The sequence below is a fragment of the Neophocaena asiaeorientalis genome, unplaced genomic scaffold, assembly GCF_003031525.2.
Source record: "Neophocaena asiaeorientalis asiaeorientalis breed wild unplaced genomic scaffold, Neophocaena_asiaeorientalis_V1.1 scaffold99, whole genome shotgun sequence".
Lineage (NCBI taxonomy): Eukaryota > Metazoa > Chordata > Mammalia > Artiodactyla > Phocoenidae > Neophocaena > Neophocaena asiaeorientalis.
Window position 1 is genome coordinate 473,431 of NW_020173022.1, and position 17,040 is coordinate 490,470.

At 41.8% G+C, this 17,040-nt stretch overlaps 1 protein-coding gene across 1 annotated transcript in view; it reads right to left on the reverse strand.

The window, feature by feature from the left end:
- Positions 1-15,324: 15,324 nt before the first annotated feature.
- The window catches only part of CREG1 (cellular repressor of E1A stimulated genes 1), a 15,826-nt gene continuing 14,110 nt past the window's right edge, over positions 15,325-17,040 (reverse strand). Inside the window, exon 4 of the mRNA XM_024742446.1 lies at positions 15,325-16,675. Coding sequence (XP_024598214.1) covers positions 16,672-16,675 — 4 coding nt within the window. The 3' untranslated portion in view covers positions 15,325-16,671. The remainder of the gene's footprint in view (positions 16,676-17,040) is intronic.

Sequence of the window (17,040 nt, forward strand, 5' to 3'; positions counted from 1 at the left end):
AATAGCCAGGACACCAAAAAAGCACAAGCAATCAAAGAAAAAATAGGTAAATTGGACTTCCTCAAAATTTTAAACTTTTGTGCATAAAGGACACTATCAACAAAGTGAAAAGACAATCCATAGAAAAAATATTTCCATATCATATATTGATAAGGGTATAGTATTCAGAATATATAAATAACTCCTACAACTAAACTAGAAAAAAAAAAGGAAAAATCTGCCAAAGATCTGAATAAATATTTCTCCAAAGAGATATACAAATGGCCAATAAGCACATGAAAACTTGCACAATATCTTTGGTCATTAGGGAAATGCAAATCAAAACTATAGTGAACTATTACTTCACACACACTAAGACAGCTAAAATTTAAAGACACAAGGTGTTGATAAGGATGTGAAGAAACTGGAACTCTTGTACATTGCTGGAGGGAATGTGGAATAGCGAGGCCCCTGTGGAAAATGTGTGTGGCATTTCCTCAAGAAGGAGAAGTTACAACAGACACCGCAGAAATACAAAGCATCCTAAGAGACTACTACAAGCAACTCTATGACAATAAAATGGACAACCTGGAAGAAATGGACAAATTCTTAGTAGCTAAAGCAGTCTTGAGGGAAAAAAACGGATCTGGAGGAATCAGACTCCCTGACTTCAGACTATACTACAAAGCTACAGTAATCAAGACAATATGGTACTGGCACAAAAACAGAAATACAGATCAATGGAACAGGATAGAAAGCCCAGAGATAAACCAACGCACCGATGGTCAACTAATCTATGACAAAGGAGGCAAAGATATACAATGGAGAAAAAATAGTCTTTTCAGTAAATGGTGCTGGGATAACTGGACAGCTACATGTAAAAAAATGAAATTAGAACACTCCCTAACACCATACACAAAAATAAACTCAAAATGGATTCGAGACCTAAATGTAAGACCGGACACTATAAAACTCTTAGAGGAAAACATAGGAAGAACACTCTTTGACATAAATCACAGCAAGATCTTTTTTGATCCACCTCCTAGAGTAATGGAAGTAAAAACAAAAATAAACAAATGGGACCTACTGAAACTTAAAAGCTTTTGCAAAGCAAAGGAAACTACGAACAAGACGAAAAGACAACCCTCAGATGTGAAAAAATATTTGCAAATGAATCAACGGACAAAGGATTAATCTCCAAAATATATAAACAGCACATGCAGCTCAATATTAAAAAAATGAACAACCCAATCCAAAAATGGGCAGAAGGCCTAAGTAGACATTTCTCCAAAGAGGACATACGGATGGCCAAGTAGCACATGAAAAGCTGCTCAACATCACTAGTTATTAGAGAAATGCAAATCAAAACTACAATGAGGTATCACCTCACACTAGTTAGAATGCGTATCATCAGAAAATCTACAAACAACAAACGCTAGAGAGGGAGTGGAGATAAGGGACCCCTCTTGCACTGTTGGTGGGAACGTAAGTTGATACAGCCACTATGGAGAACAGTATGGAGGTTCCTTAAAAAACTCAAAACAGAATTACCATACATATGACCCAGCTATCCCACTACTAGGCATATACTCAGAGAAAACCATAATTCAAAAAGACACATGCACCCCAATGTTCATTGCAGCACTATTTACAGTAGCCAGGTCATGGAAGCAACCTAAATGCCGATTGACAGAGGAAAGGATAAAGAAGATGTGGTACATATATACAATGGAATATTACTCAGCCATAAAAAGGAACGAAATTGGGTCGTTTGTAGAGATGTGGATGAATCTAGAGACTGTCATACAGAGTGAAGTAAGTCAGAAAGAGAAATCAAATATTGCATATTAACACATATATGTAGAACCTAGAAAAATGGTACAGATGAACCAGTTTGCAGGGCAGAAATTGTGACACAGATGTAGAGAACAAACGTATGGACACCAAGGGGGGAAAGCAGTGGGGGTGGTGGGGGGTGTGTGATGTATTGGGAGATTGGGATTGACATGTATACACTGATGTATATTAAATGGATGACTAATAAGAACCTGCTGTATAAAAGAGAATTCAAAAATTAAAAAAATAAATTAAAAAAAAAACTCAGGAAATGATCTAATTGGCCCAGCTTGGGTCTTATGCTCACCTCTTGGATCAACCATTGTTTCCAGGGAGACAAGACAAGACTGGAGATAGGACACTATGATTAACAGCCCTACCAGAATCATTTGTCATAGAAGAAAGAAAGGGAAAGGATTCTGGGCATGTGTAAAACAATAGCTGTCCACTACTGCCAGCCTTGCTCTGGTGAGTGCAGTGGGATGGGGCTGGGACCTAGAGGAGGACACAGACAGGGTCAGGAGCTGAGAGAAAGTCCAGGTAGCACATAATGACCAGCAGCTGTGATTTGCTTGTGAGAAAGATCTGGCTAGATCTTGAATCTCTAGTTTTCAGTACACTTTCGATGGGTGGGTGAATGGGTGAATGGTAACATCCAGGATGGCAGGAAGGCCAATACTGAGTAGGACACTGCCTCAACTATTGAGAAGAACACAACAAGAGGAATCCAGAAACTGGTGAATGGAGCAGTTCCCAGGTTCCTGATCACCAGAGAAAGAAGCACAAAAGGAGGATTGGCTTCTGTCCTTGGGGTTTCCAGAGGCAGTCACTCCCAAGGTTTCTCTGGAGTGAGGAGCACTTCCCCATGCCTTGAGGACCCAGTGCACTCACCCAAGCCCTGCCCACCCCCTCTTCAGCTGACTGGTCTTGGACTGACAAGAAGCTGGAGGCCAGCACTTGTTTCCTGAGGGGTCTCCGTTGGAGCAGAAATGGCTGACAATCCCTGCAGGACCCCACCCAAACACCTACGTGGGACCTCATCTTTGCCGCCTCACCATGCTGTACCCAAAACTTATTTACCTCATAACTGTAAGTTTGTAACCTTTGATCAAAATCTCCCTTTTTCTCACACCCCCAAGCCCCTGGTAACCACCATTCTGCTCTGTTTCTATAAGTTCAGCTTTTTTAGATACCATATGCAAGTGATATCAAATAACATTTGTCTTTCTCTGGGTGACTTATTTCACTTAGCCTAATGCCCTCAAGTTCCACCCATGTTTCAACAAATGGCAGAATGTCCTTGTTTCTCATGGTTGAATAATATTCCATTGTGTATATATACCACATCTTCTTTATCCATTCACCTGTTGGCAGACACTTAAGTCTTTCCTGTCTTGGCTATTGTGAATAATGCTGCAATGAACGTGGAACTGTAGATATTTCTTCAAGATCCTGATTTCATTTCTTTCAGATATATAACTAGAAGTGTGATTGCTGGATCAGATGGTAGTTCTATTTTTAATTCTTTGAGGGACCTCCATACTGTTTTCCATAGTGGCTGCACCAATTTACTTTCCTACCAATAGTGTATGAGGATTTCCTTTTCCCCACATCTTTGCCAACATTTGTTATCTCTTGTCCTTTTGATAATAGCCATTCTAACATGTGTGAGGTGATATCTATTGTGGTTTTGATTTGCATTTCCCTGATGATTAGTGATATTGAGCATCTTTTCCTGTACCTGTTGGTCATTTGTATGTCTTCTTTGGAAAAAATTTATTTAGTTCCTTTACCCATTTTGAAATCAGGTTCTTTGGTTTCTTTACTGTTGAATTTTATGAGTTCCTTATATATTCTGGATATTAACACCTTTTCAGACATATGATTTGCAAATATTTTCTCTCATTCCATAGGTTGCCTTTTCATTTTCTTGATTGTTTCTTTTGCTGTGTAGAAGCTTTTTAGATTGATGTGGTCCAATCTGTTAATTTTGCTTTTGTTGCTTAGGCTTTTGGTGTCATATCCAAAAAATTGTTGCCAATACCAATGTCAAGGAGATTTTTCCCTATGTTTTTCTTCTAGAAGTATTACGGTTTCAGGTCTTCTACTTAAGTCTTTAATCCATTTCAAGTTAATTTTAGTGAGTGGTGTAAGCATTGCATTCCTTTGCATCTGGTTATCCAGTTTTCCCAACACTATTTGTTGAAGAAACTATTCTTTCCTATTGAGTATTCTTGGCACTCTTAAATATTAGTTGACTGTGTTTATATATATATATATATATATATATATAGAGAGAGAGAGAGAGAGAGAGAGAGAGAGAGAGAGAGAGAGAGTGTTAGTTTATTTCCAGGCTCTTGTTTTTTTTCTATTTTTTTTTTTTTTATTTATTTCCAGGCTCTTGATTTTGTTCTAATTTTTTTTTTTTAAAAAACAGCTCTTAGTTTCATTGATCTTTTCTATTGTTTTTCTGTCTCTATTTCATTTATTTCTGCTCTGCTCTTTGTGGTTTTCTGCCTTCTGATAACTTTGGCTTCTTTTTTCTGGTTCCTTGAGATGTAAAGCTTGGTTGTTTATTTGAAATTTTTCTTATTTTTTAATGTATGTATTTATCACTATAAACTTCCCTTCTTTATTTTTCTGTGCCACTTGGCTTGCAGGATCTTAGTTCCCCAACCAGGGATTGAACCTGGGCCATGGCAGTGAAAGCTCTGAGTCCTAACCACTGGACTGCCAGGGAATTCCTAAATCTCCCTCTTAGAACTGCTTTTGCTGCAACCCATGACTTTTGTTATATTGTGTTTCCATTTTGTTTGCTTCAAGATATGTTTAAAAAATTTTTTCTTTGACCCATTGTGTGATCAGAAGTGTGTTGTTTAGTTTACACATTTTGTGAATTTTCCAGTTTTCCTCCTGTTGTTAATTTCTACTTTCATACCGTTGTCATCAGAAAAGATACTTGGTATAGTTTTGACCTTCTTACAGTTGCTAAGACCTGTTTTGTGACCTATCATGTGATCTATCCTGAAGACTGTATCATCCCACTCTCCCCCTGCCTGTAAAATTTCTGCTAAGAAATCTACTGACAGCCTTATGAGGTTCCCTTGTAAGTTACAAGCTTCTTTTATCTTGCTGCTTTTGAGATTCTCTTTTTGTCCTTGAATGTTTACAGTTTTATTTTAATGTGTTTTGGAGAATATCTCTTTGAATTTGATGACCTATGAGCTTCATAAACTTGGATTTTTCAATTCTCTCTCCAGATCTGGAAAGCTCTCAGCCATTATTTCTTTAAATAATCTTTCTGCTCCCTTCTCCCCCTCTTCTCCTTCTGTGACTTCAATAATTTGCAAATTGTTTCTTTTAATGGTATCCCATAGATCACATAGACTTTCTTTGCTATTTTTTAATTCTTTTTCCTTTCTCCTCCTCCTACTGGATAATTTCAAAGTTCCTCTCTTCTAACACACAGATTCATTTTTCTGCTTGACTCATTCTGCTGTTGATGTTTTCTGTTACATTTTTCATTCATTGTATTTTTCAGCTCCAGAATTTTATTAAATTTATAAATAATAAATAATATAATAAAATTTATAAATAATTTATAAAAATTATTTCCATCTCTTTGTTATACTTCTCATTTTGTTCGTGTATGATTTTCCTGATTTTGTTGAATTGCCTTTCCATGTTTTCTTATAGCTCAATGAGAGCTATAAGAAAAACTTAAAATAGCTGTTTTGAATTCTTTATTCAGTAACTCACAATCTCCATGTCTTTAGGATCCACACTGGAGGATTACTGTAATCCTTTGATGATGTCATGTTTTTCCTTGGTTTTTCATGTTCCTTGAAGTTTTGTGTTGCTCTCTTCACATTTGAAGTAGCAGTCACCTCCTCCAGTCTTTACTAATTACCTTTGGGAGAGAAATATCTTCCATCAGCACTGCTAGGGATGCTGAGGCTTTCTCAGACCTTCCATGGATATGCCTGTTCCTTGCTCCTTGCTTCCTCTCATGGCAGAATTCATAAACTTGTATGCTTTTTCTTAATCTTACGACACACCAGGCCAAGTGCCAACAGCTTCCCTTTTGCTTTCCCAAGGGTGGCACTAAAGATTAAATGTCTGGTCTTTCCCTGGCCTGCAGATTCAAGTCGACTTTCTGTGCATGCTCTCTAGCTTGCTTGCTCTTACCAGCACCATCAGGATTGCACAGAGGGAGCCAGGTGTGTGGGTGAGGTGCACAGAGCACTGGGATGTTTATGGGCCAGTTGGGAGGATCTGCAGGCAAGACACCCCCAGTAGTTCATGGACTGGCTTCTTGTTGGAGCCCACAATGCACTTATGCACTTAGTAGGATCTGCAGCCCTTTAGCACCCCTCAAGAGTCCTATCTGCCACTCTCCCAGTTTCTTCCTACTCCCCAGTCATGTAGATAATGATTTAGTACTCTGAGCCAGCTGCTAATTCACATGCTCTCACTTTGCCCTGTAGGAGAAATCACAGGGCTGAGAAGATACCACTTATCCCTTAGCTATGCCACCTCAGGGGAGGGATGATGCAAGTAAATTAAAGCTGTTCCTCTTACCCACTCCAATGCATCTAAACTCGTATTTTTGTTGTTGTTGTTCCAACAGAGTGCTGGAACTTCTCCTCTGGAACCTGGACTTCCACAAAGGGTCTCTTGTCTATGGGTGATTGTCTGAGAGAGTGTTTTCCAGGGTCTCCCAGATCATGACTGAGAGGGGCTGGAGCCAGTTCATGGGCCACTGTACGGTTCACAGCCAGGACCAGGGTCTGTATGCCTATTACCCAACACATGTGTGGGCAAGACGGCTCCTGGATCTTTTGGTGTATGGTGCTGGGTCCCACAACTGCCACAAAGGCACTTTGGTCTATGGATGGAAGTCAAATTGTTGCTGTTTAGAGTGGAACATAAACGAGGGATGTCTTACTCAGCCATATTGTTGATTTCACTCCACCCATTTTGCTTTAAAGAACCAACTATTCGCCCTTGGTTACAGTCTTGATGAGGCTGTCATGTAAAGCCAGTAAGCTTCTTTCTCCCTGGAAATCTCGAGAGAGTGAAAAATGACCTGGAAACATCCCCTGTTCAGTTCTCCTGCTTAGACCCATCCCAAGAACTGTTCATGTTCTGTGGCTCTATGAACACTGTTCAGGTAAATTTTTTTGCTTAGGTCACCCAGAGTTGCTTTGTGTTGCTTGCAACCAAAAGATCCTAACTCATACATTAGAATTTTCAGAAGTTGTGTTTGCTTTCTATTGCTGCATGACAGAGTATCACAAACGTAGTAACTTAAAACAACACAAATTTATCTCACAGTAATGTAGGTCAGAAGTCCAGGCACAGCATGAGTGGGTTCTCTTCTCAGGTGCTTATGAAGATGAAATTAAGGTGTTGGCTGGGGCTACACTTCTCATCTGAGGCTCAGGGTCTTCTTCCAAGGTCACTGGTTGTTGACAAAATCTATTTCTTTACAAATATAGGACTAGGTCTCTATTTTCCTGCTAACAATCGGCCAGGGACTGTCTCTGATCCTAGAGAGCACCTGCATTTCCTTACTACGTGGTCCCCATAGGCAATTTACAGCATGGATGTTTGCTTTCTCCTAGGCCAACCAGAGCACATCTCTCTGACTTCCTCTGCAATCAGCTTGACAAAACTCTGCTTTTAAAGGGCTCACCTGTACACCAATATGTATAAAACAGATAACTAATTAGAACCTGCTGTATAGCACAGGGAACTCTACTCAGTGCTCTGTGGTGACCTAAATGGGAAGGAAATCCAAAAAACAGGGATATATATATACATATAGCTGATTCACTTCGCTGTACAGTAGAAACTGACACAACATGGTAAAACAACTAAACCCCAATTTAAAAATATACAAAAAATAAATAAAAAATAAAGGGCTCATCTGATTTAGTCAGGGCCACCCAGGATAAAATAATATAATCACAGGAGTGATATCTCATCATATTCACAGGTCCTTCCCATAATCAAGGAGATATACAAGGCATATACACCAAAGTGTGGAATCTTGGAGGCTGTCATGATTTTGTCTCCCACAGAAGTGCTACAGGAAAAGATGCTTCTTCCTTCTTTCTCCGTGAGGATCAGGGATGTCTGGTATCCGTCTTTCTCACCAGATGGAGGAAGCTTGCCCAGTAATGAATCCAACCCAGAGGAGAGCAAAGCAAGAAATGTGTAAAGACAGGTTGACAACTTACTGCATCCATTGAGAACCTGGATAATGCCATACCTAAAGGCCTGCCCACGGGCTCTTCCGTTTCATAAGCCGATAACTTTTTTCTTAAGCTATTTGACTTTGGTCCTGTACCTTGCAATTGAAGTGGCCTTGAATATTACAGATGCTGAAACTGCAGAGTCATTGAAGACATACTTGTAAATTTCACAATCTTGCCTGGGTCTACTTTGTGGGAGTTTTACCTAAGGGGCCCTTCCTTTCAAAAGATTATTTGTCCTTAAGAAAATTAAGTCACAAAGTTTTCTTTAAGGAGACATTAAGGAGGAAAAGCATGCCTAATGTCCAAACACAAGAAAAACATAAATGAAAAGACTGTACAAGGCTATAAAAGATTTTAAAAATGACAAGAGATGGTAAAAATAAGCTGGGGTGTGGGTAAAATTAAAGATATACTATTAAGGGTTGAGATGAATTATAACCTACTAAATATCACTGTTGATGGTCAAAGACCTTCCACTGGAAAAAGAACCTTTTCTGCTTTGGGGATGCCTTACATTTGTGTGTCACTTTCACATACATTGTCATATTTAATCTTCACAGTGACTCAATAAGGTAGTCAATACTGGTATACAGTTTCCACCTTATAGTTAAGGAAACTGAGATTCAGAAAGATTAAGTAATTTGCCCAAGGTCACAAAGCTGGTCGTGGCCAAATAAGCTTTGTGAATCAGCTAAAAAAACAGAACTCAGCTTTTCTGGGTGCTGGTCCGTGGCAGTGGAAGAACATGGGCTTTAAAATAGCCAGGCCCCTTCCCACTAGCTATCTATTTTACGTTTGGTAGTGTATATATGTCCATGCCACTCTCTTGCTGCCGCATAACACAGGGAGATCAGCTCGGTGCTGTGTGACCACCTAGAGGGGTGGGATAGGGAAGGTGGGAGGGAGGGAGACGCAAGAGGGAAAATATATGGGGACATATGTATATGTATAACTGATTCACTTTGTTATAAAGCAGAAACGAACACACCGTTGTAAAGCAATTATACCCCAATAAAGATGTAAAAAAAAAAAAAAACAAAAACAGCCAGGCCCAGGTTCAAATTCAAGCCCTACCATTTACTAACTCCCTGGCTGTTGACTACATTAATAATGTTTGAAACTCCTTGTTCCAAACTGGCTAACAGTTCCTTCCTCATTGGACTGTTGGAGGAATAAATACAATGATACTTGTTATGTCCCTGGTATAGAAGGTTTGGGAAAGAGTTATTACCTTTTACGTCATTCAGAGGTGAGAGTTTCCATCATTGCCTGGGGAAAGGACCCCAGAGGGCTATTAAATGTTTGGGGCAGATGCTGGGGGCAAAGTCTTTCTAGGAATGGGGGGTGGGTGCCAGCCTCTGTGGAGAGGGTGGGAGACGGAGAGGAGCAGATGAGGGATGAGTTAGGCAAGCCCTCCAGCTGGGAGGGGAGGCCCCACCTCCCAGAGCAAGGCCCTGTGTGCTCCCTCTTTTAGATCCTGCAGCTCTTGAGCACCAGGTCAGAACTTAGGGCACCTGCCTCATGTTTGTTATGAACACGTGATTCCAGTTCCTGGGCTGGTGGAGGTGATGAGTTTAGCTTCAGAAGTCTTATAAAGGGGGGGGACCTTGAAGATGGCGGAAGAGTAAGACGCGGAGATCGCCTTCCTCCCCACGGATACAATACAGATGACAGAAACCTGAAAGAAAATTAAAAAATAAATAAAATAAAATTCAAAAAAAAGGGATGAAAGAGCTGGACTAGATGCCCCTCCCAAGTTGTCTTCTATCCAGAACTGACATTTAGGTTTCGCTCTTCCTGCCTCTCCAGTGCCCCCTTCCCTTTCAGCCCTGCCAGCTGTTATCTCCCCACCCACCCCAACCCTGACCAGGGTGAGGCACAGGGTATGTCTGGGTGCTGTGATCCTGCCGCTCCCGGCTGGTCACCCACACTGACCCAGGAGCAGGCCCGGTGACCAGGCTTCCATAAGAGGTTCTGGCTGTTGGTTTGCAGGACTCTGCCCTGATTATGCCTGAGACGCTCTGACTTCATGCAGATCGCATTTCTGTCACTTGCAAAGGGGAAGGACTGACTGAGTTTGCAGGGGCAGAGGCAGCTGGCTGGCTGGGAAATCCTCTCTAAGCCCAGCCTGGCCCTTGGGGAACAACCCCTCCAAAAATAGGCCTGTGTTTTCTTGCCCCAGAAACTAGCCTGAAGGGGGCCCACCTCTAGGGACTGCTGGAGAGGGACAGGTGGGTCCCAACATTAGACCTTTACAGTCCCTTAGGACAGTCACCAGCTTAAGGGGAACACAGGATGGTTAAAAGACAAAGGGGGCCTGGAATTCCAGCGGTGCAGCTGGTCTGGCTCCAGGATGGGAGGATTTGGGAGGATTTTTCTGCTCTGGGCCGACCCTCCCTGGGCAGTTCAATGCAGTTCCACAGGGACCTCTAGCGACTGTCATGTCAAACTACAGTTTCCCCGGCTCCTCCACAGCTGGCTGCTGACCTCTGACCAGGTTTCATCACAGGACCCCAGAGCTCCCCACCCCTGCTCTGCTCCTGCATGGCACGCACCCAGCACATGATGGGGGAGGGTGTCCCCCAAGGCCCAGTGGAGACCAGTGACTGACACATGACAGGGGAGACCTTCCTGCAGTGTTATGACTGAGAAAATGACTGGTCCTTTGCTCCTGTACAGCCTGACCATGTCATGAGGGGCCTTGGGCTATCCCACATTGTGATGGAGACTAAACAATGCTAATAACCAGCCCCCCACCCTAGGTATCATCCCCGACTTACCTACCCAGGGGACCTCTTGCAAAGCATTTGCCTAAGGCCAGCCAGCTGTGTTTGAGCTGGGATTTGAAGGCAGCCACCTGGCTTCAGAGCTCACACTCTCTCCTGCATGCCCCACTGGTGGCCCTGAAAGATGTCAGCACACTACCTGTGAAAACCTAGGGTTTTCTTACACATGGCCCTTGCCATTTTTTTTAAACTACACACCTCTAATACAAATGTTAAGACATTTCTTCAAAGGACCCAGATGTCACCAGCAGGTGAGCGGTCATTGGATTCTTGGAGACAGAGCTAGGTTTAAGGACAGGGTCTGACAGGCAACTGTGTGTACTCCCCCAGGCTGACCATCTGGAGACTCCAACCTCCTCCCCAAAGTAAGGGAAATAACGTGTCCCACTGACTTCTTGGACTTATTGCAAGGATTAGATAAAATGCTGTGAAAGAACCTATTTTATAAAATTAAGTCCTATGACAATCATGACTTTCAGTTTTTTAGAAAACTCAACCTATAGTTACCAACTGATATTTGAAGCAAAGAAAAGAAAAGCAACTAGTGTTTATTGAGTTTTTTAGGTAGTGGTAACACTACCTAAGAGTTGCCAATTAAAATCACACAGTATTATTTTTACCTATAAATTCAGTGCAGACTGAGCACTTTCATACACTGTTTGCAGGACTGTTCATTGATATAAAGCCTTAAGGGCAATGTGTAATAGATCTCACCAACTTTTTTTTTTTTTCTTTTTTTTTTATGGCTGTGTTGGGTCTTTGTTGCTGTGCACGGGCTTTCTCCAGTTGCGGTGAGCAGGGGCTACTCTTCATTGCGGTGCGCGGGCTTCGCATTATCGTGGCTTCTCTTGTTGAGAAGCATGGACTCTAGGTCCTCAGGCTTCAGTAGTTGTGGCTCGCAGGCTCTAGAGCACAGGCTTAGTAGTTGCAGCGTACGGGCTTAGTTGCTCCGCAGCATGTGGGATCTTCCCGGGTTAGGGCTTGAACCCGTGTCCCCTGCATTGGCAGGCAGATTCTTAACCACTGCACCACCAGGGAAGCGCCCCCACCCCCCACCACCAACTCTTTGCTTGGGAATTCCACTGCTGGGAATCTCTCCAAGGAAACAAACAGAAATGTAGAAAATACTCCATGCATAAAGATTTCTGTCTCATAACGGAAAAACTGGAAGTAACTTAAATGTTCAAATACTGGAGAAAGTGGTAACAGCCCTTAGCTTTTGCCTGTCCAGTCTCCCTTCAGTTAACATAACTTCTTTCCTTTCAGGACCTCCACTTCAAAATTCTCCCAGTCCCCATGGTTCTGACGAGGGCTGAGCTGAATCCCCAACTGCAGGGGAAGACATAGGATGGAGTCTCGCTCAATGAGGGAACCCCATTCCCAGACACAGGGATTATTCAGGAAGGGCTCCCCTGGCTGGGAAAGATGCATCCTCTTTGCTCTAAGATTGCTGACTGGAGTTAAAACCAGCACAGTGGAAAGAGGAGCCAGGAGATGAAGAGCGAGTTCTGAAGGAATATTTTAAGATCAATGAACTCTTCTTTTTGGTTAAACTACTTTGACTAGGGTTTCTGTCACTAGCAACAGAGTGCTAACATAGACCATTATTTGGTAGCCAAAGTAGATCAACCTGATGAAATATTTGCAGCCATTCTAAGCCATCTTTATGAATGGTTTCCTGTAACATAAGCTTATGATTAAGTGAAGGAAGCATGATACACAATCAACTTTAGCATGATCTTAATTATATTTAAACATTTCATGGAAGCAAAGATGTGTTTTCTAAGAAAACACAGCAAAATATCAGCTGTCGGCTTCCCTGGTGGCGCAGTGGTTGAGAATCTGCCTGCTAATGCAGGGGACACGGGTTCGAGCCCTGGTCTGGGAGGATCCCACATTCCACGGAGCAACTGGTGAGCCACAACTACTGAGCCTGCGCGTCTGGAGCCTGGAGCCTGTGCTCCGCAACAAGAGAGGCCACGATGAAGAGTGGCCCCCGCTTGCCACAACTAGAGAAAGCCCTCGCACAGAAATTAAGATCCAACACAGCAAAAATAAATAAATAAATAAACTCCTACCCCCAACATCTAAAAAAACAAAAAACAAAAAAGTTAAAAAATATATATATTAGCTGTCATGCTGGCTGGTGAAATTATTAAGTTTTAAACTTTTATTCTGTGTAACTTCCACACAAAAATATGTATCTTAAAATAAATAGTAAGGAAAAAAAACTAAGGAAAAGATAGTTTTACTGGTTACTCCCTTAATTCCAAAAAGGTTATCTTTGTCTTCCCAGATGAAAATATATAGAGCACCTTGTTTTGAAGTGACAGTTTGGAATTTCCCTAAAAATACTGACCTACCAGTTTTACACAAAGTAGAACGTTATTTTTTTCAGTACTAAAACTGAAAACATGCCCCACCACAGGAAAGTAGAGTCTGCCCTTCAACGACTTTGTGATCTTCAGTCTGAATATTACTAAGAAGGGAAACATGACATGAACAACCTCCAATCAGAATATGTATGCATTGGCTCATGGAGCCCTGCCTCATGTCATAAAGGACTTTTCCCCACTCCACCTCATACTTGAAAGGAATTTGAACCTGGACTAAAAGACAGAATGAACCATGACTATTGGCCACAGCCTGGTAAAGATAAATGGCCTTGAAGACTTCCCTGGTGGCGCAGTGGTTAAGAATCCACCTGCCACTGTAGGGGACACAGGTTCGAGTCCTGGTCCGGGAAGATCCCACGTGCCGCGGAGCAACTAAGCCCGTGTGCCACAACTACTGAGCCTGCGCTCTAGAGCCCGTAAGCCACAACTACTGAAGCCCACGTGCCACAACTACTGAGCCCACGTGCCACACTACTGAAGCCCGCGTGTCTACAGCCCATGCTCTGCAACAAGAGAAGCCACCGCAATGAGAACCCTGCGAACAGCAACGAAGAGTAGCTGCCACTTGCCGCGGCTAGAGAAAGCCCACGTGCAGCAACAAAGACCCAACGCAGCCAAAAATAAATAAAATAAAATCTTAAATAAATAAATGGCCTTGACCAGCTGAGCACAGACCCAAGGCCAAGACAACATCCGCCAATCACAGCCCCCTGGACTCAGCGGCTCAGGGTTCCCTGGCTGCTCCCTCTTCCTACTTCTGATTTTCTCTTTTCTTGATCAGGGCCTGCCTTGCTCTCTGGGCCAACGCTAGTCGCCGACCAAGACACTCATCTCCTACTTGGTTCAGGTCAGGACGCTGCCCCAGTTCTGCAGTAGGTCATGAAGCACTTGACAGGGAGGGATAGATCCATGGAAGCCAATCGGCAGCAGCATGAGACCAGGCCTCGGCTTCTCCTCTTGCCCTGCTGGGCTGCCTTTACTCCAGGGTCATCTCATCGAGGCCATCTCCCCCATCCCAACCCATGGTGGGCTTGATTAGCTCTGCTATACCGTAGTCCCCTCTTATCCACAGTTTTGCTTTCAGCAGTTTCAGTTACCAGTGGTCAACCTCAGTCCTAAAATATTAAATGAAAAATCCCAGAAACAAACAATGCATAAGTTTTAAATTGTGTGTGCTGTTTTGAGTAGCATGATGAAATCTTACACCACGAATCAGCCCTTTGTCCAGCGAATCCACACTGTGTATATCAATACTACCCGTCAGTTAGTAGCAAATGGGGTTATCAGATCAACTGTCTTGGCATCACGGTGCTTATGTTCAAGTTACCTTTATTTTACTTAATAATGGTCCCAAACCACAAGAATAGTGATGCTGGCAATTCGGATAGTCTCTTACTGTGCCTAATTTATAAATTAAACTTTATCTTATGTATGTATAGGGAAAAACATAGTATATATAGGTTTGGTACCATCCTGGGTTGCAGGCATCCACGGTGGGGGTGGGCGGGGGGAGGGGTGGTCTTGGAACGTGTCCCTGCATGTAAGTTCTTCTTCTTACTGTACAAGAACCGGCGTCTGCACAAAAAGTGGTCCACAGTGCTCTCTGGTGGTCAATCGTAACATAACAGGGACAATCTGCACATTCAATTATACAGGAATCTGCAGCACCTTCCGTGAAAAAGTGGTTCACTCTACTGGGATAATTGGATCTTACCTGAATACAAATGTTTTTACATGGTACCAAATGATGAAGAGAAAACTCACAGTAACTGGGTAAAGGGAGAAATACCGATAGACACCCTCAACCTAATTCTATCACAAGGTACCTTGGCACCCAAGGCCCTGAGGGAAGATCCTTGACAAAGGCTGCATTCTGGCCAATCCCCAAATTTTAACACACGATGAGCTGTTTACCAATAGGAAAGAGTCAAATTGTTCATTTTCAGCTCTGAAGCAGCCAGAAGTTGATTATAAAATAAAAACACAAAAGGGTTTCAACAGTGGACAGTGAAAAAATATGTAATAAATATTAACATCTCTGTGTAAGAAAATAAATCCAACATATTTCATGAAAATAATGCTTTTAATTATTAATGCCTTGAATAAGAAACCTACTCTACCAAGTTTAAGATACATCATTTTTCTTAAAGAGAAGCTGTTTGCTCGATTTCAGATAAGTTCATTTTGTAGTCTTCAAACTCATATTCAACTTCCTCTCTTAGCCATTAAAGATTCAGTTGCTTGACTCCTGACACAGCTCTTTATGAAGGATCTCATACAGTCTTCTGAAATCATGTATATAGGTAATAAAAGCAAACAGTTTTTTCCCTTCTGAAGAAATGTGATTTCTTTTCTAAAAGTCACGTTGTTTTCCCTCTGATGACATGATTTAGGTAGTAACAGCATTAGAAGCCATTTAGAGATTTGAAGCAGTTGAGGAAGGCTTAGTTCATTTTTGAGAGTAGCATTAGAAAAAAAGCTAGAGAGAGTGGTTGGGAGATGGATTTGGGCCCTGGTTTAAACTGGTCTATATCTGCGTTAACTTAACTTAGAAAAGAACACCAGAAACAATTTACACACAAAATCCCCTCCTTTCTTTTCTTTCTTCGCAATCCCATTTTGGGGCAAAAAAAAAAAAAAAGTGTGCTTGTATCTCTGTATTTTGAGTGGAGGAAACTAATTATACAGTGTCCACCTAGCTGGGGAAATCAAATTCAGAAAATTTTATGAACTTCCTTGATTAAATCAAATTCAGGAAGTTTTATGAACTTCCTTTGTTCTAGATAATTATCACTTTAGACCTCAAAAGCTTTTTTTAAACTTCTTTATAAGAAATAGTCTTGCCCTGTGTTGAATCAACAACACCCAGGACTGTCAGACATAAATGGACCATGAGTGGGATGCTCCATTTGTGTTTCATCACTGTTTGTTTGTCTTGGCAAGATTTATTCAGGTGCACTTGTAACAGGAGCCAAGCCCTTAATACAGGCTAAGGCAGCAGCCGTGGAGGCATGACACCTCTCCCCAGCACAGTGGTTTTCAGTAATTAAAAACACGTACTTGGGTACTTTCAAATGCCAATGGGCAATCTAAAACTGGTACCCACTCCTCTTTAAGGAGCACCATTGGCAAACTATTTGGAATTGATGGAACAAAACTTCTTTGATCATAATGAATGACATGTCTCTATGAAAATGGCTTCAAAATACAAAAAAATATGTAAATATATCCAGCAATCTCATCTTCCAAGAAATGCAGTAACAATCCATCTCAATTCTGTAAACATGCAAGCAAGGAAAGAAAACTGTCTAATATTCTGGAACTTTCCATAAAGAAACATTAAGCGCTTTAAGTCTGCATGAAACTTCCTAAGAAACTTCGCACATGAGGCTAAATTCGCCATATGCTGCTTCACCTAGAGAGGGGAAGAGAGGGGAAGAAAAATTATTTCATTAAACTGAGTTGACAAATCATAAAAGTTAATTCATTCTAGGGAAGGACTAGAGAAACTTCTGATCTGAAAGTTTAAGATCTCAAGTTAATTTCAGCCACTTTAGTGTACTAAAGAATCATCTGGGAGAGGAACCAAGATGGCGGAGTAGAAGAACGTGCTCTCACTCCCTCTTGCGAGAACACCAGAATCACAACTACCTGCTGGACAATCATCAAAAGGAAGACACTGGAACTCACCAAAAAAGATACCCCACATCCAAAGACAAAGGAGAAGCCACAACGAGACGGTAGGAGGGGCGCAATCACAGTAAAATCAAATCCCATAAC